We start from the raw sequence: 22,002 nt of genomic DNA, 5'->3' as shown, positions 1-22,002 counted from the left end.
ATAATAATAAAAAAATAAAAAAAAAAAAAAAAAATAAAGCTTTTCATATAATATTAATAAATATTTATATAATTAATTCTCCGTAAAAATTTATTTGAAATTTAAGGTTAAAAATAGCTGTGGCAATTCACTGTAACAAAATCAACAAAATCCATAAACCACATTTTCGTTTTTATCGCTTATAATAAATACGCCAGATTTCAAAACGCGCCAACATGCAAATTCACGTATATCTTAGTAAATTTTGAATAAAAAACTAATTTTTTGCAAATATGCTTAGAAATACATCTATTTTAAGAGGGTGGTAAAAATTTTATAGGTTAAAATTAATTTTTTTTGAAAAATTTATAAAAATTATTTAAAAACACACATTTTAAAAATAAATCACAAAAAACTCAATTAACATTGAGGGGCTAAAATTTTGAGAGCTACTTTTAAAAACTACTCTGTAATTTTTTTCAAAACTTGGCAGTCTGTCATAAATTGAGTCGTAGAATCGAAGCATGGAAAAAAATTGGTAGGTTACTTCAGAAAAAGTCCGAAAATACCCATGTTAGAATAATTGCTATACATAAATCTAATATATATCATAAGTCGCGTTTTCGAGACATGAAAAATGCAATTTGAATTTCGTCAATCGGCCCAGTAGAAAGGGAGATATAGAACTGTTCTTTATTTTGGCACAGTGTACATGGATGCATTAATGGCATGGTAGCTTTTTTCTTACAGCAAAGCTGCCGATCTTAAAATATGGAAAACCAGGTGTTTGTACTGCATGAAGATGCCATTTCAAAGAACTCCAAATTGACTTTATAATGCATGATACACTAAACTATTTATAATAATATTGTAATGAAAAATATACTAATACTTAATCAGATCAAAATTTAATGCTCTAATAATTTCATTTTCTTATGTTTTTATATTAAGAAAATTTTAAATAGGGAAAGGAAAGCTTTTATTTATCAAAGACTTTTAAATATGATAAAAATAAAGTCAACCATTAACCCATTGACGGCAGCGCACATATTCATAGTTCTTTTCTTGCGGCCGTGCTTGAACTAGTGGTTCGTTTCATGGGGCGAGTTGATCTATCTGATCATATATTGTAATTGTTTACGAAGAACAGTAAAGTGGTACAGGAAAATTATTATACAGCTGCTGTGCGGAACTTCTCTCGTGAATGCGTGGTATGCTCATAAAAAATGGGGAACTAAGCATTTCAAAATTTAAAGAAAAAATTATTGATTATCTGTTGATGGATATTGTGAATCCCCCTAGTGAAGCAATAACAAAAAAGAAAAAAACATTTCTTAAATTCGTACGAAGGATCCGCGAGGAAGAGGGAGAAAGCAATGCAAAGAATGCTTAGCAAGCCTAAAAGGTACTCAGTATGCCCCAAATAGAGCAAAGGAAGTAACAACATAATGCAATAATTGTAAGGGTAAGCTGGCACTTTGTTTAGCCTGCTTTAAAAAATTACATAGAAAAAAATTTACAATTATATTTAATTAAGTTACATTTTAAGTTATTTGTTTTGTATTGAATGTTTGATTATAATGTTGAAATGCTAATGTATAACTGTTGAATAATTAAAATAAAATTTTGTACTACGTATTTTTTTATATACAAGCGTGACCCATCGGTGAGACATGCCGTCCCGTGAAACAATCAAGCATGATCTACGGAACAGACAAGTATGTCCCACCGGTGGGTCAGGCCGTCGTTAATGTTAATATTAATGCCCAGCCGTGTAACAGCTTCTATTGTTCAAATAGCAGATGCTTGGTGTACTGATTTCTGAATATTCAGTACCTCAAAATACCCGAAATTTTAATTATTTCATCCTTTCATTATAATATATTTGTAAAATTAATGTCATTCTGATAACTTCTTTCCCTCAAGGGGTAGCAGTGTTAATGAGTTTAATTTAACACTTTAAAATAAATATCCCGTAAATTGTTTATATTGAAAGCAAGAAAGAAAAATTCAATTTGAATCATTTTCTGTTTTAGTTCTATTTTGAGGCTGATACAAAAGTGCAGGAATTTGGAGACAGCATAGTTGCTTTCACAGATCTACAGATTACTGATCATCCTTGTCATCAACTACATTAAATAAACTCAGTTACTGGACTATATATAAATTTGTCTACATTTAATCATACTTTATTTATTTCAGATAATTTTTATTATAATTTGTGAAATAATTTATTAATTTTAAAGAAGAAATCCTCTACAGAATTCAAATATTTGCAAGTAAATAATATTAAACAGCAATTTAAATTCTAACTTAGTATCTGCAAGAGAATTTGTTTGAAGCCTTTGTTCCTTTTTTTATGTTTTGCAATAAAAAAAATTTGTAAATAAAAAAAGACTTAGTGCCATTCATATGCTTGTGCATGATACTTTAACCATTAAATTTACAGTTATGTAACTTTAACAGAAAACTTGAAAGCAAAATGACATTTGAAGGTAATGTTGCAGATAATGTTATGCATGCAAATCAAACCGTGTAAATAAATAATAATAATAAAAAAAACCAGAAGAAGCATAAATCACAATGGTTAAAACATATTCCCTATGCAACTACTGCAGGGTTAAAAACGTTTTATACTTAAAATTTTAAGTGAAAGATAACTCATCCATAAAAGCATTTATAATTTTATTCCACTGCAATATTTATTATGAAAAATGTTTGTCTTCGAATGGTAACTAAACTTTTTTTGGACAGATTTCTATCCTATAAACTTCCAGTTATATACATTATTTATGTAACTCTGAAGTTTCAAATTTTGATGCTTCATGACTTTTTTTTTAAAACATTCATATCCAAATATACAACATGTCAAAAAATATAAGGCATAATACAGTACAAAGTATTTAATCCGGACTCGTTGGGACTTCAGCGATTCCGGATTATATAGATAATCAATTTAAATCTGGTAAAATGGCATGCAGAAATTATAAAATTAAAAATATGAGACCGTAATTTATGAAATAAAGAGTATGATCTAAAAAGTATCAAAAATAATAAAAAAAAAAAAACTTAATATTTGTTTGTTTCTTTCAACGCGCGTAGGTGTAAAACATACATTACGCATAAATTAGAAAACTATTTGATGTGTATTCGTGATATTTATAATGACGAGGAATTTGATTTATCTACGCATAAATTAGAAAATTGCAAACAGAAAACTATTTGATGTGTATTCGTGATATTTATAATGACGAGGAATTTGATTTAAATCATATCAAAGACGGAGTACATCGAGATGAAATACTACATTTAGTAAGGAATTATAAGCCGAATAAAATAAAAACATCTGCCCTGAAGATGAGGATAATGCTGACAGATCAACTTCCAGTTCATTGCGCGCTGTGAATGAACTGGAAAAATGCGCACTGCGCATGCGTAAACGCAAACGTATTATGCGTTTACACATGCGCAGAAAGTTTGTAGCTTTGAGGTCCGGATTATAGATCATTCCGGATTAAAGACTTGGTACTGTACTTCACTGTTACAAATTTGCAAGTATGCAGGTAATTAAATACATGCATAACATTACAAATAGTTTATTATTAACATTACAAATAATTTATTATTAACATTACAAATAATTTATTATTAAGTACCTAAATAACATTCAATACTATATTTCTTCAAATGCACATTACAGCAATATTTATGTCGTCTAATTTTTAAGGTAATTATACTAACTTTAATACTGAGCTTTCAGAGATTAAGAATTGCATTTGAGGACTAGGGTGAAAGAAGTATCTTAAAACTGAATTTGCCATCCATTTAAGTAAAAAGTGTATGTATTTTGTTAAAAAAAGTTCTATTAGATGAAACAAATACAGTACAACGTCCATTATCCGGAATCATCTAAAATCCTGACCTCAAAAACACCAACAATGTTTTCTCGTAGGCTTTATGCATGCACATTTGATTCCCCCCCTCTGCACATAATAAAACATCTGGAGAGACCCGATTCTTAATTTCTCTTCAACACTAAATAAAATACCTTGTTATTGAAGAAACAATCATTTTAGCATAAATTTATACAATCAGTAATTTGGTTCTGTTGCTGCATATCTGCTTGGCATAGATCTCAAACTGAAACATTACACATAGATACATCGTTGATCTGGTAATTCATTATTTATTATACTTTCCTTTCATCACCGCATGTTATCAAAACATGACAAATTGAGTAACAACTTATGTAATGATGCCTAAAAAATTTTTTTATGTTAGTAATTGAATAATAAAGGAGTGTGGTAACCTTTTCTGTTGACATTACGCTTGGCGATGATTACAGATTTAAGTTAAATGCGTTAAAAAATGTTGACGAAGAATTTACCAAAAAAAATTTCTTGCCATATGCTAAAAATAAATTTTGTTGATGATACTCATAGACTCAAAGATTACATTTAGAGCCATTTGAATTAAGAATAACTGATTTGAACCCAGAACCATTGCCAGGGCTCGTTTGGTTGCATCGAGTTGCAGAATTTAGGACCCACAGAGACTGCATCGGGCGGTAAGATATCTAGCGCCAGCCCTCAATAAGTATATAGTGGGAATTTATTTATTCAGAACTCTGATAAGCCTTAAGCATGTGCAAGAAATAGACATAAATATAATAAATAACTAAACGAATACAGTTAAGGCTTAATTGTCTCAGTATGCGATAGAAGCAAGATACAATTTAATGGATCAACTTGTCATTAGTCGCCAAGCTCATGATGCATAACCAAATATGTACAGTCAAAAGTCGATAATTCTGACACCCATAATCCGGACCTCAAAGCTAAAAGCTTTCTGCGCATGCGCCGCGTTGACACATGCGCATAGGCGTTTAAGCGTGCGTGTAAGACCTTTACGACTGCACATATGTGTGTGCGCAAGTGCAGAATACGTCTTCGCGCGCACGTTTAATGTATAACGGACGGTATAAGCTAAAATTATCTAATTATCTATTTCAGTTAATGTTGATGATTGCATTGTTCCTTAATCTTTGAACTGGATCCGGCTTATTACATTTTTCAGACTCTAAGAGCAATTTTATAAAAGTAAACTTGAACTTTCGATTATGTCAAATAGAATTTCCGATGCTGGAGCTCCCAAAGGATCTACAAAACGAAAGTATATTTCAATGTCCATCAAACAAAAAGTGGAAATGCTGCAAAAAATGGATAAAGACATGAAGAAGGTGACAGAGAGGTTAGTGAAAACGAAAAAATTTCGATTGACAAGTTAGTTGGTATTCTCGGCACAGCAATTACGGGACTTGAACAGCGGAACTTTGTAACTGAACAAGAAATTATGGCTGTTTATAGAATTAAAGAGAAAGTATTATCACATAAAACGAAGCAACTTAAACAACTTACATTGAAAGAAATGTTTAATAAAGTAAACAAATATTAAGCTTTTTTTTTTCGTAAATTTTGGTACCCTTTAGATCATAATTGTTCTTTATTTCATATTTTTAATTTTAGAATTTCTGCATGCCATCTTACGAGATTTAAACTGATGATCTATAATCCGGAAAAATCGATAATCCGGAATCGCCGAAGTCCCAACGAGTCCGGATTAACGACTTTTCACTGTATAGTAAAGAACAGCTAAATTTGATGATGATAGCCGCTAATTTTAAAGGTTTTCAAATATCGCCAAACAAAGGTGAAATTTTCCAATTAACGGAAATGTGGAGAAGCAGTAATAAATAACGATGATATAAAAGAAGTTTTTCATTGTGATGATCATCAATCAATTAATGAATGGCGAAATCTCTAGTATGGTTCTATATCCAGAAAATACCGCTACCAATAGTGAAGAAAGTGACAGAGAAGTTGCTGAAAACAAGAAAATTTCGATTGACAAGTTAGTCAGAAATCTTAAAATAGCAGTTACAGGACTTCTACAATATAATTAAACAACAGATTATGTCTGTCTAGAGAATTAAAGAAAAAGTATTAGCACAAAAAAAGAAGCAACTTACACAACATACATTGGAAGAAATACGTTACATTAAAGAATAAAACAAATAAATTTTTTGGGGGGGTGTGTGAATTTTGCTACCTTTTCAGATCATAAATACTTCATTATTTCATAAATCATGATTTCATATTTTAAATTTTATGAATTTTATAATTTTTACATGCCATCTTACTAGATTTAAACTGATTATCTAATGTCCGGAAAAATCCCAAATCCGGTATCACCGAAGTCCCGATTTCGAACTTTGTACTGTATTATATTTTCACATTTAACTGTATAAAATAAATTACATGTATGCATACATGAGAGGAATATGGTATTTTTTAACCTATCGAAGTAAATCAATTTTTAAAAAATATAGAGCATCTATCACTTTATTTAAAATGAGCTAATGCTTACTTACATAATAAAAATATAAAATTTATCATGTTATCCTTAATTTTGTGTAATACATAACAGAAATTATATGTCTTTTGAATTAAACATATTTAATGATAGTCAAAATAGCAAACAAATTTATAATTGGATAACAAGCTCCCCTATACAAATCAGATTTAAACAAAAACAGATTGGCAGCATTAAAAAAAAAAAAAAAAAAAAAAAAAAAATTTACTTTGGAAGTACAATGGTTGACTACGGTAAAATCCGAGACAGCAGAAGCAAAAAGTAGGATGCTTAATACAAAATAGTTTCATTAATAAACCCAGAACTTGCATAAATAATACAGGATTTGAATAAATAATACAATGAAATTTAATAATACAGTTTCAGAGTGAATAATTTACGGATGAAAAAGCCTGAAACGTTGCAACATTAAATACATCTAAAAATACTGCTCAAATTATTTACAGATTAATAAATATTTCTTTACACCTATACTTCAATGCAATGGGTACTGAAATAAGGAAATTATTTTTTTGATAGTTATAAAAATATTTTAAGGCAAACTTTTAGAAAGGGAAAAATGGAACAAAATTTGTTAAAAAAATTAAATTCATATAAAATGGCTTCATAGGAAATCTAGGTTATGTTAATGTGTGTATACAGATATAAAACCAATACTCAGAATTAGAATGTAAGATTAATGACACCAACTTAGTTTCTATTCAGGTTTCAAAAATTCATAATATACATACATACAGGCAAATAAATTGGTGCATATAATTAAATGGGGGGGGGATAAGCATTTTTTAAAAACTTGGTTCACTTTGAAGAACAAGAAATATACACATTTTTATATTTTGAAAATATTTTCACATCCATTTATACATATAACACATATTAAACTTACTATACCACATAAAAATACACAAAATTTATTTCATCCAAGTTTAATGAAACTTGCCTTTTAAAGATGTGTACGCATCTTTCTAATTATATATATTAAAAAAATAATATTGAATAAACAAAATTGTATATTAAAAATCAATATGGATACAAGTAACAAATGGAAAAGGAATATATAGTAGTATGTAAAACAAGCAATTAAAAATTATCTCAATTTTTTAGCATATTTTAAAATTTTCTAAACATATTTTTAATTAAACAAAATGGACATTCACATAAAAAAGCTGATTTTAACAACATTACTAGTACTAACAATTATCTTTAAATCAGGCACTTTTAGAATAAATTCCTTTTCTTCATAAAACTTTTCATATAATTTTACACAACAAGAATAAACCACTATAAAAATTCAAAAAACAATTTAATGCTAGCAACAACTTACAATACTATTCTTACAATAAAACATATGAACAGAAACCTTATATTACACATTTTTTAAATTAGAAGTACATTTAAAATTTTGCTTTAAAAGAAAGTCGGGAACAGCCAAATGTAAAGAGAAAATAAAAGCAGCAGATTTATTTTCAGGTTATTTTTATAATATATGTACAAACTGAATTAATTTTGTCATCTGTAATAATAATTACTTCCAATGTAATAACGGTAATATAAAAATATAAGCTCAAAAGAAACTTATAAATGCTTATGATATGTTGATAAAAGAGAAGCTACAGAAAAAAGGCATAAAACATACAACTACAGAAATGAACCAAATTTCTCAATAATTAAAATGAAGAGCTATGATATGATCATGCTTAAACATTTTAACAATGTGGTTCATTAAAAACTATTTTTGTAATATGAAAAAATAAAAATAATAAACGTTTTCATTAAAAACAGAAAACTGATCCAATAGCCTTACTTAAAAATACTTAAATAACACTTGTTCATGTAGGGCATAAACAGTTATTTACTAAATTTAATCTTTTTTTGATCCTATCCTCTGATAACCTTTACTTGATGTTTTTCCTTCTAATGGGTCCCATGAATTATCTTCCCAGCTATTGTCCCAGTCAGCATTTTTACTTTCATATTCTGTTTTTCTATATTCTCCACTGTTTCCAAAATCTATCAGTAATTTTTCTCCTTCTCTTGATTTTCTATTTTGAGGTGATGTGGGAGTGCTTCCACGATTTTTAGAATTCTTTGGGGAACTGGAATCTCTTGTTTTATCACTTTTAGGGGAAGTAGGCGATGTTTCCTTCATCGACCAATTCCAGTCTTCACTTTGCCATTCAGTGGAAGTTGCAGCTCCTTGAGTTGGCAGACTATTTGAAAAAAAGAGTATAACATTGATTATTTATGCAATAACATATAAATATAAAACAATAATAATAAAAGAAATATTTAAACTTTTCAACATTCCTGTTAATGCACTTATGTTTAAGTCAGTAAGATTTAGCACTTGTATGAAGGATTTACATTCATTAATTTATTAAATTTTAAAATCAGAACCTTTGTTCCTTGAAGATAGGGAGTTTATGTTAATTGCCTTTGATACTGACTGATTAAAAAGTATAGGAGAAAATTTAAAAAATATATGGGAAATATTTTTTAATAATATAAATTCTAGTTTTCAAGTCACAATTTTCTTTGGAGAGGAAATATTTCATACAATTGCAGCTGCTAAAATAAATATGGGAACATTAAATTTATTTCTTACTCAAATGAAAACTCACCAAATCATATAATTCAGTAAAACTAAAAGTAAATATTTAGCAATATAACTGAGATAATTTTAACATTACATCACACATTCATTAAACTTCAATTTAATCTTGCAATTCAATTAATCTTACAATCAGATTTATCAACACATGTGCACACCTAAAAGTGTAGATGGTTTTCTAGTTTCATACAATACATGCTAATTTGTTTCATGTTGTCATTCTCATATACAAAATTCGGTGTTACATATTTATTAAATTCAATGTAATCCTTTTTTTAATAAAATATCTACAATCCTTTTAAACATTTTTCAAAGCCATAAATACAGTACATGCATTTGCCCCAAATCAAATTATAGAATGGTGTATGGTGTATTTAATTACGGCAAAGCACACTAGGGCTATCTGCCTAAGGGGAGGGATGCCTTCGTGGAGGACTTTCTAAGGGAAACTGGCTCGTATACACGTTACACATGGGGAAAACCACGAAAACACCCATGCAGCCAGCCCGTTCGCGGGATTCGAACCTCAGACCGAACTACCAGTGTTCAGCGACTTTACTGCTCGGCCGCTGGTGGGCCAAATTATAGAATGAGTTCCATACTACACTATACTGTAGTCATTCCCTAGATTTCATCTGACATTTTGTTTCATTTTACAACCAAAATTAATATGTATGACAAATAATTATCTTTTGATTTTATTTGTCATGTTTTATACATTTAAAGGTAATTTTGTACAAATGAAATATGTTACTTAGCATTTGCAAAGTATAATACATATAATGAGCAAATTACTTATATTTTTGACAACCAATATAAAATTGCAAGCATTTTTAAAAGGCTCTGAACTCATGAACTTCATTTTCTTAGAATACTCTCATTCCTGACCAACTGAATAAATGCAGGTTGGCTATGTTAATATGAAATAACAATTATTCAATGAATTACTGCAAAATATAAAATTTATTAATTATGATATTACATAGAAGTTTTTGTCATTATTCTTGAAAGAACTTGATATAAAGATAATGTTTAATAATAAAGAAAGGTGTTTATATCTTTTGAATCTGTTACATTTTATTAACTTCAAACTGAACTAATATCAATCATTTCAAACAATAAATTATTCTGAACTTAATTAACAAGAACACAGCATAAAAATACACTACAAAAGGAAGAAAAAAATCTTATGAGCAAACTAGCAGCTACGCTGCCAGTCTTCATCTGGCTTTTAAGTGTACCGTAAAAATGCCTGAAGGGAACACCAAACATTAAATTAAAAAACTGTGCAGAATTTTACTCTGCAGAAAACTTCCGGGGGGGGGGAGAGAAATTAAATATAGTACATATAAAAAAATTAACCAACTTTCCGTTGAAGGAAAAATATCATGCAAAACTTTTCAATATCTTACAAACAGTGAAATAAGCAAAAAATAGCATGAAAGAAACTCAAAAAACAAAAAATTCTGTGCAGAATTTTACTCTGCAGAACAACTTTGTAAAAAAAAAAAAAAAAAAAAAAAAAAAAAAATTATACATATAAAAAAAGGACCATGAAATGATGCCAATCTCTTAAAAACAGTGACATAAGAAACACAATGAAAAATTGTTGCCAAAACCATATTTCAGGGTTGCCACTCAAACAGGAGAATGAAATTCCCTGACTTTTCCAGGTGTGTTTCAAGAAAATTCCAGTCTATCCGCGTAATGTACGTTGGCTGTGCTAAGAGGTAAATTAATTATGGTATTACTTGTATTGTGTAGCAAATTCACTTAATTATTCAATAAATCCCAGAAGACATTTATTCTTAATTATTCTTGGTATACTTTGTTTGATAATTTTGTTTAGTTTTCCACTTAAGAAACTTAATAAAATTTAAGATATATACATTGGATAACAAATGTATGTTTTATTTAATTATTACTCATGATCATCACCAGTTCAACACGAGGCTAATCCGGTCCTTATAAATCACAACACAATGCTAAATAGTTAGGCTAGATTTTAGGTAAATTTAATTTGCGTGAGGTATGTTCTTAAAAGGCACCTTAACACTTGAAAACACAAATATAATTATAATAGTTGTTGTTTTCTCCACTGAAGATTGAGATTAGAATCTTCCCAATCTGGAATAAAATAAGGCTTTTTTTTGCAGACATTCTGCAGCTAAACGAAAGAAAGAAATCTATTTTAATAAATTAAGGTATTTTATATTTATTTCGCAGCATACATAAGGAAAAAATATGTGCATTAAATTTCGTGATGGTATGTCATCATACTGCTATAATTAATTTCAGGATTATGCCAGAGAAAATTTCCTGAAATTTGAAAATATTACTTACTAATAATAAATAAATTTAGAGGGAAGAAGCAACATTAAATTATATGAATAACATAAAAATAATTACTTAAAAATTGAATTAGAATAATCAACGATATTTTAGCGAATATAGTTACATGGCTAGCCTAGATGACTGATTACTATTTTTTTATTTTACTGTAAAATGGCAAGGTATTTATTAAAAAGAAAAAAAAGGTTTAAAAAGATTTTGCGGTAAAATTCTAGTATACGGTAAGGCTTTGGCACGATTTTGAAAATTGTCGCCAAGACCAAAATGACCCGTTTACTGCGCATCATGATGTCGCCAAATCCCATTATTATTCTAACCAAAGAACGTCTATGTAAAGAAGAAAAGGTTCCATACAAGTAAAATGCTATTACGCCGCTAGAATGCGGAGGGATTTGGCGACGGAACCTGGCGGCCAGAATTTTCCTCTCCGCGATGTGTAGAGGAAATTGAGAAACACGTGTTAAGAAGAAACGCTCTTTGACAAAAAAACTACAAAAATCCGTTTTTAAAATTATTGCGAAAAATCCAAGAAGAAACGTTTTATCAAAGGACGTTTCTTCTTGGATTTTTCGCAATAATTTTAAAAACGGATTTTCGTAGTTTTTTTTTTTTTTTTTCTCTTTTTTTTTTTCCCCCTGAAAATAACTAATCCATGAATTAATTTACTTGCGCCAAAAAATATTTTTTTTCCTTTAGAGTTTAACCACTTGCGCTAAGACTAAAATTCACGATTGCGGTGCCGTGCGCTAAGCGGTAAAGTGTCTCATTTACGCCGCTCCGCATCTGCGAGTGCAATCCAGAGCTGTAACTCGAGAAATAAACAATGTCGTTGTTAGGCGACGTGTGCACCACGTTATTTTCATTTTTGCGATAAATGCTTATCGCAAAAATGCGTGCGACGTGGTGTTCACGTCGCTCGCGGTTTGAGACAAAAGCATCTTGACGTGCGTGGCACGTCTTTTTAGCGCAAGTGGTTAAAGAAATTTTAAACGATATTCATTTTATGAACTCTTGATAACGTGACCTTCGAACTTCGACACCGGTTTCGAGCTTTGGCGACAGATATATCAGACATGCACAGCTGTTTCCTTCTATGATGGAATGGAGCCACGTCTGTTGCAGAGAGGTTTTCCTTCTTTACAATACATATTCTTTGATTCTAACCTCCATGATACCGTATACTAGGATTAAACCCATTTTGTTTTATACGAGAACAGGTACTTTCTTTAGTTCATGCACTGCACATGCTATTCTCGAGAATACTGGAAACCTAAAGTTGCGGGAAAGTTGCTTTGCCTTTCTAAAAGACAATCAAATTGGAGCTGCGAAAATTGGCTTTATGCCAGCTACCCGAATGACACTCACGTGATACATAATTCGCCAAAAAAGTTATCTCTTCCGACGTCGGCGCAAAAATCGCTTTTTTTGGCGGGATCGTTGTATGAACTTCCCTGATTTTTCCAGATTTTGACAAAAATACTTAAATTCCCTGACTTTTCCCTGAATATTTTGGTCAATTTTCGAATTCCCTGACTTTTCCCGGTTCTCCCGGTTTTCCAGGTAGCGTGGCAACCCTGATATTTTTAAAAGAATGAAACTATTCAAAATGATGCGATTTCATCAAAAATCTATCAATAACAATTAGAAAGGAAAATTGTTGCCAAAATCACATTTTTAAAGATGTGAGATGTGAGAAGTGTACTTGGAAGCTTCATTTAAAAATTTTCTTAAAAATACAAAATATTATCATTTTTCCCAAATTCTTTTTGTAAAAGCAGTTGTAAGGATGAAAGTTTAACGTGTCCAAAAATCAAAAAAAAAAAAAAAAAAAAAAACTATAAATTTTTAAAAATAAACTATTTTAGAAAAAATCCCGCTGAAAAGATGTTAAGCTCACATTGTTAAATAACTTCGTATTTAATCGATTTATTGAAACACGAAATTTTTTTTCAGTTCGTAAAATAGCTAAGTGGCTATGTTTCATGACGATGTGAAAATGGAGTGTGTAGAATAAAATCTCACTTTCCTATAGCCCATTATGGCTTAAAATGACGCGATTTCGTCACAAAACATAAAATAAAAAAAAAAAATCTATTTCGAAAAAATCGCTTCGCGGTGCACTGGCTCTTGTCTATATGCACCCATGTACAAAATTTTGTAGCCGTGGGTCTATTAGCTTAAGCGCAGCACGAACGAAAGACACACTCTTTCTTTTATTATATGTAGAGATATCATTTTGCTTTCAGGGTGTTTCATGTTGAATGGGACAAAAAAGAATAGCATAATACAAATTCTGTAATTTTTTTATAAGGCTGACACACATTAATTCTGAAACTACAATTACACAAGTTTTATCTGGCAATGAAAAATCTTCTGGTTATGAAATCGCTAGAGGTACTATTAATCAGAACAGTGCTATCCATACAGAAGAAAGTGTACCATGTTCTGGAATATACCAATACATCATCAATTATCGTCATTCAAAGACATTTTTGCATGAAATTTGGTAATGAAATACTGCATCATCACAACATCAAATGATGGGTGAAGCAGCTTCATGACTTGGGCTGGTTTGGCTGTTTTGTGTAAGAAAACCAGCCCAGAAAGAATGGCAGTCAAAGCTGGAGCAGTTGAAAAAATCTGTGAAATGTTTTTATGAAGTCCCAGAAGATAAGCGTGCAAGTTCTGAAATCAATGTGCCTCGTAACTGTGTGTTGTGTGCTATGTAAACACTTATCATTCCAGCCATACACTTTTCAGATGGCATAAGCATAACAATCTTCTGACAAAACCGTTTCTGTGAGAATTTGCAAGATAAGCTGGAGGCAGATGGTTTCAGGACCAGGTTTTTGTTTACTGATGAAGCTACTTTTCATATTTCTGGCCAAGTTAAATACTATAATTTGTGATGAGCACAAAAAATCCACATGGTGTAATGGAACATAAGCTTGATTTTCCAAATGTGAATGTTTTCTGTGCTATTTCCAACAATTGTGTTTTTCTTTCTTTTTTTTCTTTTTTTTTTTTTTTTAAATGGAAAAATCGATTAATGGGTGCATTTACTAAGATATGCTATCAGAGAGTGGTTGTTAACTTTAGTTGCAGGAAGCAGTTCCCCCAGTGGCATAGCTAGGGTAAGGCAAAGGGGGACGTCTGTCCCCAGGCACAGCATCCTGACACAGAGAAAGGGGAGATAATTCTTTAGCTGATCCCGAACGCTGGAAACCCTAGCTACGCCAATGGGTTGCTCCCTTCATTCTGCAGCAAAACGGTACTCCACCCCACACTGGCATAAAAACGTATGCCAGTACATGAACAATAATCTATTCCATTGCTGGATTGGCCATGCTGGGTCAAAAGATATGCTATTGCTTTGTTGGACCCCAAGATCCCAGATTTACCTCGTTGTGATTTTTTGTTTTGGGGTTTTGTTAAAGACAAAGTATTCATGCTTCCATTTCCCCAGGACTTGCAGCATCTGAAGCAGTGGATAACTGACATGCTCGAATCATTAACAAAGACTATTCTGCCATGACTAATTTACATGTCACTTTACTGGAGGGGCAAACATACAACATCTACAGAAACTCGAAGAACTATAGTTTAACTGTAAGTTTAATTTATATATATATAAAGAGAGAGAGAGAGCAGGTTTCAGATTTTAAATTATGTCTAAAGGAGCTTTTTTTTAACATTTTGTGTGTTACCTCTATTTATTAAATATCATGTTCTTTGCACTTAAACCACAAATTTCAGTTCAAAAGCAATATCGCATAATAATTTTATAATGAGCATATCTTTAAAATTTTTGATACACGAGAATTATTAAAAAATTAGAAACAGAACTAAATGTTATTACTCCGAATATTGAACTGATTGAAGAATTGTTTTCAGTGTTAACAGAGAAAGAATGCGATATATTACAATTAAATAAAGAAAAGAAGATGATATATCAGACGGAAATCAATTAGGAAAGGACATAACGTCTACTGAAAATTATAAAGAAGAGATTTCAATTTGCAAAACACGTAAATAGATATTTAAAACAGATACGTGAAAATAAAGTGCAGGATAATTTTACGCATTCTAACTCGACAACATCGGGTTTGAATTGATACACAGTCTTGTGCACTGGAGATAAATTTTTTTTTTTCTGTACAACATTGCCATTCGCATTGATATCCTTGAGTTTGTTAATCTAAAATTCGTTAAAGTTTTACAAAATATGAAATCGATAATAAAACAAATTCCAAATTTCAAATTTGGGCTTCCAGGTACCCATACCATTAATGGCTCTAGGTACCATTGTTTTAACAAAATGCAAGAAACATACACACATTTATGCAGATTCTTCATTATTTAATTTCTTTAAATATAATACACAGTGGTGATAATACTTTGTGGCAACAATTTGAAAAGTGAAACAACGGAAAATGCCAAAACAAAATTAATAGTCCTTCTGTGCAAATTGCACCTTAGGACTAGTGAAAATAAATATATAAATAAAATGACTACAGTGTTCACAAGTATGCTTTTTGTTCCATTCAATATGAAATACCCTGCACAATTACATTAACTAGCATTACATTAACAGCCAATGATTTTCATGGTCTGAGTTACAGTCAAGTGTTATAAATTGATATCTCATGTAATAAATAAAAGGTATGTTTATTAATAATGAAGCGGATTATCACTTACCTCTGGAATTAATGTTCTTTGATGGTAACGGAATTAGTTACAACAATTTCTGGTGCCGAAACCCGGGTTTCCAGTGAAAGAAGAAGAGGTAAGTGAAAATTTTGTATGTGATAATGAATAAGCTTGATAAAAATATAAAGAAGCATGCTAAGAACAGCAACAACGAGAATTATTAAAAAATTAGAAACAGAACTAAATGTTATTACTCCGAATATTGAACTGATTGAAGAATTGTTTTCAGTGTTAACAGAGAAAGAATGCGATATATTACAATTAAATAAAGAAAAGAAGATGATATATCAGACGGAAATCAATTAGGAAAGGACATAACGTCTACTGAAAATTATAAAGAAGAGATTTCAATTTGCAAAACACGTAAATAGATATTTAAAACAGATACGTGAAAATAAAGTGCAGGATAATTTTACGCATTCTAACTCGACAACATCGGGTTTGAATTCTGCTCAGGTTAAACTTCCATGTTTAGTAAACGAAAAATTCAATGGCGAAATACCAAAATGACCAAATTTCTGGTCACGATTTAAAACTACTATTCATGATGATGAATTGCTAAATGATGTAGTAAAGTTTAATTATTTAAAAACATATTTAACAGGTGATGCCGAAACTTTCATAGAAGGCCTATCATTGAATTCAGAAAATTATAATAAAACAATCGAGATATTAAAATCACACTTTGGTAGAAAAGAATTACAGATAGACATTCGTATGTCTAGATTACTCAATCTGGCACCATGTAAATACTCAAAAGTCATAACGTCATTAAGAAGAATTTAAGACCACGTTAACATCGAAATACAAGCGTTAGCGAGCCTTGGCACTGAACCAAATTCTTATGGAGCACTTCTTTTTCCCATTTTAATTAGAGCATTACCAACTGATATAGCTTTAGAATTTAACCGTATTTTAACCATATTTAGAATTTAACCAGCAACTGATATAGCTTTAGAATGACTGCATGATGCTGAAGGAAATAAAATAACGGATTTATTAAACCTTTTAAAGAAAGAAATCGAATCTAGAGAACGTACATTTCTTTTAACTAAATCAATGGACTGCGATAATATTTATTCAAAAAATACAGATAAATATAAATAAACAAACTAAAGAAAAGTTCTTATCGTACTAAAATAAAAATCCAAGAAAACAGTCAACAGCTGCAGCTTTAAACACATTTGTTTATAATTTATGTGTTTTTTGTGATAAAGTAACAGATAATTTATCAGAGGTTTGTAATTTAACATAGCACAAGAGAAGGATATTCTGAAACGAAATGGCAGATGTTTCTTGTGTAATAAAAGGTTCCATACTAAAAAATTATGCAGAGTTAAGGTTGAATGTAATGTATGTCACAAAAGGCAACAACACAGAAAAAGGTTATGTAAAAAGGCCTATCCAGTTGTAAATGATTCTTTATGTGAACAGGTTAATTCAATTAATAACTCTGAAACAGTATTGATGTCAGTAATGCCAGAAAATAAAGAAATTACAAATGGTAAAAAAACTGTTTTTCTACAAACATTTTGAGCCATTGTTTGTGGCAGAGGAATCAAAATGAAAATTCGTTGTTTACTTGATTCAGGAAGTCAACAAACATTTATTCATGAAAATTTATCGAATAAATTAAATTTGCCAGTCGTAAGTAAAGAAAAAATAAATTTACACACCTTTGGTAATAATACTGCAGTGAACACTACAAGATGTAGGGTTAAATTCCTGTTATGTAATATCGAGAACGAAAGTAAAAGTTTGACTATTGAAGCATTAGAATCCCCAGAAATGTCCAATGCTATAACAGAAATTCCTAGCCAAGAATCGAATGACCAGATCCAATCTTTAAATATTAAATTATCTGATTATGAAGATGGTGAAAGTAATCATCATAAAATTGACATTCTAATTGGATCAGATTATTTTTGAGAAATAGTTTCTGGTAAAACAAAACGTTTACGTTCATCGATGATGTTAATAGATACACTGATGGGATGGTCAATTCAAGGTTCAGTTACACATTCCTCTTTAAACATAAAACTATCATCCGTTGAAGTTTTAAATGCTGTTCTTATGAAGGATTTGGATGATGAAGCATTAACGTCATCTCATTTAAAAGTGTTTTGGAAATTAGAATCCAGAGGTATCCATAATGACTTAAAAGTGTCCACTTCTGATGAAGAAGCTCTTCGAAGTTTTGAATCAAGTTTGACTTTTAAGAAGGCCGTTATGAAGTACAACTTCCTTGGAAATATTGACTGTGATAATTTGGAAAATAATCACAATAATGCTAAGAAAAGACTTGTTTCGTTGGTTCGAAGATTTTATAAGGATCCATTCTTGTATGCTGACTATAAATATGTGATAGAAGAATACTGTAAGTTGGGAATCGTAGAATCAGTAACTGAACAAAATCATACAGGTCAGAATCCGATATATTTCGAATTACAGGGTTATTTACCACATCACCCTGGAATTCGAAAGGATAAGAATACAATGAAATTGAGGATTTTTTTTGATGCTTCATCACATCCTCCTAATGCTCCTTCGCTAAACGAATTGTTACATCCTGGACCAAACTTAAACTCAGATCTTTTAAAACTTATACTTGACACTTTACCGCGCGCTAGCGGTTCAACAGCATACGCACGTCTGACCGACCGCTCAGCCGCAGATTTTTCATGTTCCAAATAACTGTCAGGACAATCTGATAAATTGTCTAAATAAAACTCTCTAGTATCATTTTGTTTGCTCATTGTGAACGGCAATGTTTTTTTAAAAAAAGGGTGTGAAAATATGGGAGTTTATGAAGCAATGCATTTAACACAAGTGAGCAATGTACCTCAATACTAATAAGAAAATGCAGATGATATAGCAAATGGCAATTGTTTATTGTCATGGCTACCGATTGATAGGCTTTTTTTAGGCAGCCTCGAGAAAAAAGCGATTAATAGGCTATCGGTTGATAGGCGTTGCCTAAAAAAAGCCGATTAATAGGCGATCGGTCGGTAAATGTTGGTGATGAAAAGCTGATTAATAGGCTATCTGCCAGTAGGCGTTGGCGATAAAAAGTGATTAATAGGCTACTGGTCGGTAATGTGTTAAATTTCGAATTAATTGAATCGCATTTATTGCTGATATTGAGAAGGCATTTCTGCAAATTAGTTTAGTAGAGACCGATCGTGATGTTGTACAATTTTTGTGGATAGATCATTTGCCAGATAACGTATCTGATATTCAACCAAAAATTTTACGACTGACTAGAGTCCTGTTTGGTATTGCTTCCAGTCCATTTCTTTCAGCTGCTGTAATTAAATTCCACTTGAAGCAGTATTCCACTATGTATCCAGGTACTTGTTTGATGTTAAATGAATCAATGTATGTTGACGATTTGTTATCAGGAGCTCCGAATGAAGAAGAAGCTTTCAGAAGATTTAATGAATCAAAGCAGGAATGAAACTTTGGAAATGGAGAAGTAATTCTGTAGAGCTTGAAGACCTATGGTCTAATTATGGATTTGAAACTAGCACATCAGACGATACAGATATTTCATCAAAGGTATTGGGAATGCTATGGGATACTAAAAAGGACATTTTCTAAATTTAATGTCAAAAACCTATTAAACTTTGTTTTGAATTCTGATGATACTAAATGTACAATAATAACTGCTGGAAGAGTATTTGACCCAGTGGGTTTTCTTTCCCCCTTTACTGTCGGGCTGAAAATAATTTTCCAAGAATTGTGGAACGAGGAATTCATTGGGATGAAGAATTACCTCAAGAATTACAGGAAACCTGGAAGAACTGGTGCTCTGAAGTAGAACTCCTGAAGGAATTTTCAATTGCAAGAAAATACTTTCCAACTAATGTGGAGATGATTGGAGATACATTGCAGTTACACATATTTTGCGATGCCAGCCCTAGAGCTTACGGTGCAGTAGCGTATCTCAGATTTCAAGACGGAGAGAACATCAGTGCTAGTTTTGTGATGGCTAAAACCAGAGTTTCTCCTCTACAGAAACTGACACTACTGAGATTAGAATTAATGAGTGCAATGATTGCAGCCAGAACTGCCGATTACCTGAAAGATGTATTCATAGTGAGCAATATTTTACTTTGGTCATACTCTTCTATAACATTGCATTGGATAAAAGGAACGGTGAAGGATTGGAAACCATTTGTATCTAATAAGGTAGCTGAAATAAAGAACTATACCGATCCCCAAAACTGGAATCACTGTAAGGGATCGGATAACCCAGCCGTTATACTCACGAAAGGAAAAGGTGTTTTAAATTTAATGAAAGACACAAAGTGATGGCAAGGTCCTCCATGGTTAATGTTACCAGATTGTTTATTACCTCGAAGCAATTTGAGTGAAGTTAATTTAGAAGATTTGAAAAATGAAAGAAAACTACAGTGCAGTTTGCATGTAATGTCACACCAATACCAGAACCAGGTCTCGATATAGAAAAATATAGCAAATTGTCAAGACGAATTACAGCTTGGATAAAACGCTTTATACATAATGCGAGAAAATTTGGAGAGAAAAAAGAAGGTCCCTTAGCATCTTTAGAACTGTCAGAAGCAGAAATTTATTGGGTGAAAACTATCCAATCAAAGCATTTTGAAGAAGAAAGAAATCAACTGCTTAATAATCAGCCAATAGCAAAGGTATTGAAACTTATTGAGTTTGATCCAGTATTAGATGAAAATAAACTGATATGCATAAAAGGAAGACTACACTTTTCAAAATATGAAATGAAAGAAAAACATCCATGGTTAATTCCCGGAGGAAACAAGTATGCAGAACTTTTAATTATGGACGCGCACAACAAGGTACTACATTCAGGAATAGCTGACACACTGGCTGAACTACGGAGCAAATTTTGGATTTTCAGAGGAAGGCAGAACATTAAATCTGTGCTCAATAAATATTTGATATGCAAGTGTTGTAAGGTTTGCCCTGCAGTGCAAGTCAGAGCTCTGCTTCCAGCAGATTGTGTTCAAGAATTTCCTTCATTCAATGTGATTGGCATTGATTTTGCTGGCCCGTTGTTCACAAGGGAAGACAAAGAAAAGCACTGTATTTTATTATGTACGTGTGCCATTCATTAAAAAAGAATGGCATGAATTAGAAAGAATTATTATGTATGTGTGCCATTCATTTACAGTGAAAGCTTTCAAAAGAGCAAATCTAGAACTGAAGGAAATATGGAAGAAAATCAACCACTAAGAAGTTAGAGGATTTATCGGGAAAACTGTTATTCACTGGAAATTTATCATTGAAACGGGAGCCGCCTGGTGGGGCAACTTTTATGAATGTATAGTGAGAACAGTGAAAACAAGCCTCAAGAAAATAATTGGGAAGTCATCTCTTTCAACCAAAGAACTCTGAACTGTCTTAACAGAAATGAAAGCTGTGATAAATTCAAGACCGATTACGTATGTGTACAGTAATTCACAAGAGTTATCTCCTTTAAGTTCTTCGCATTTTCTTGTAGGGAAACGTTTGTTTTCTTTACTACCGGTAAAATATGATGGGAATGTTAATGGAGATAGAAATAATGTGATAAAGCGATACAACTATCGACAGAATTTGTTAGATTATTACTGGAAAAGCGAATATTTGATTAACTTAGAATCTGCAAACTGTATAACACCAACAAAGGTCAAAGGAGACTTTAAGGTGAATGATGTAGTCTTGATCGAAGACAACAAGTTGCCTAGAAATATGTGGAACTTGGGCAAAATTGTGGATATGTATACCGAACGCGACAGTAAGATACCATCGTGCAGTGTAAAACTTAAATTTGGTATAGTGAAACGACCAATACAACTTCTGTATCCATTGGAACTTTCAAAATAAGACTATATATGCTAATAAGACAATTTGAACTTTAATATTTCACTTAGAATTCT

General features: G+C 31.3%; 2 protein-coding genes across 6 annotated transcripts in view; one reads left to right on the top strand and one right to left on the bottom strand.

The window, feature by feature from the left end:
- LOC118201790 (uncharacterized) overlaps window positions 1–2,621 on the top strand; it is a 46,321-nt gene extending 43,700 nt beyond the window's left edge. The window contains exon 4 of one of the 3 annotated variants that reach the window (XM_085819984.1): window positions 2,016–2,621. In XM_085819984.1, coding sequence (XP_085676110.1) covers window positions 2,016–2,026 — 11 coding nt within the window. In that variant the 3' untranslated portion in view covers window positions 2,027–2,621. The remainder of the gene's footprint in view (window positions 1–2,015) is intronic. The other 2 variants (XM_085819985.1, XM_085819983.1) reach the window with 2 other exon arrangements.
- Window positions 2,622–2,647: 26 nt separating this feature from the next.
- ArfGAP1 (ADP-ribosylation factor GTPase-activating protein 1) overlaps window positions 2,648–22,002 on the bottom strand; it is a 66,307-nt gene continuing 46,952 nt past the window's right edge. For all 3 annotated transcript variants that reach the window (XM_035371746.2, XM_035371747.2, XM_085819981.1), the window contains one exon: window positions 2,648–8,621. In XM_035371746.2, coding sequence (XP_035227637.1) covers window positions 8,273–8,621 — 349 coding nt within the window. In that variant the 3' untranslated portion in view covers window positions 2,648–8,272. The remainder of the gene's footprint in view (window positions 8,622–22,002) is intronic.

This window comes from Stegodyphus dumicola, chromosome 7, assembly GCF_044657685.1.
Source record: "Stegodyphus dumicola isolate Sdum_Otavi_A_Nest chromosome 7, ASM4465768v1".
In the NCBI taxonomy this organism is placed as follows: Eukaryota; Metazoa; Arthropoda; class Arachnida; order Araneae; family Eresidae; genus Stegodyphus; species Stegodyphus dumicola.
The sequence above is the reverse complement of the archived record's forward strand: the minus strand, read 5'-3'. Positions and strand labels throughout refer to the sequence as shown.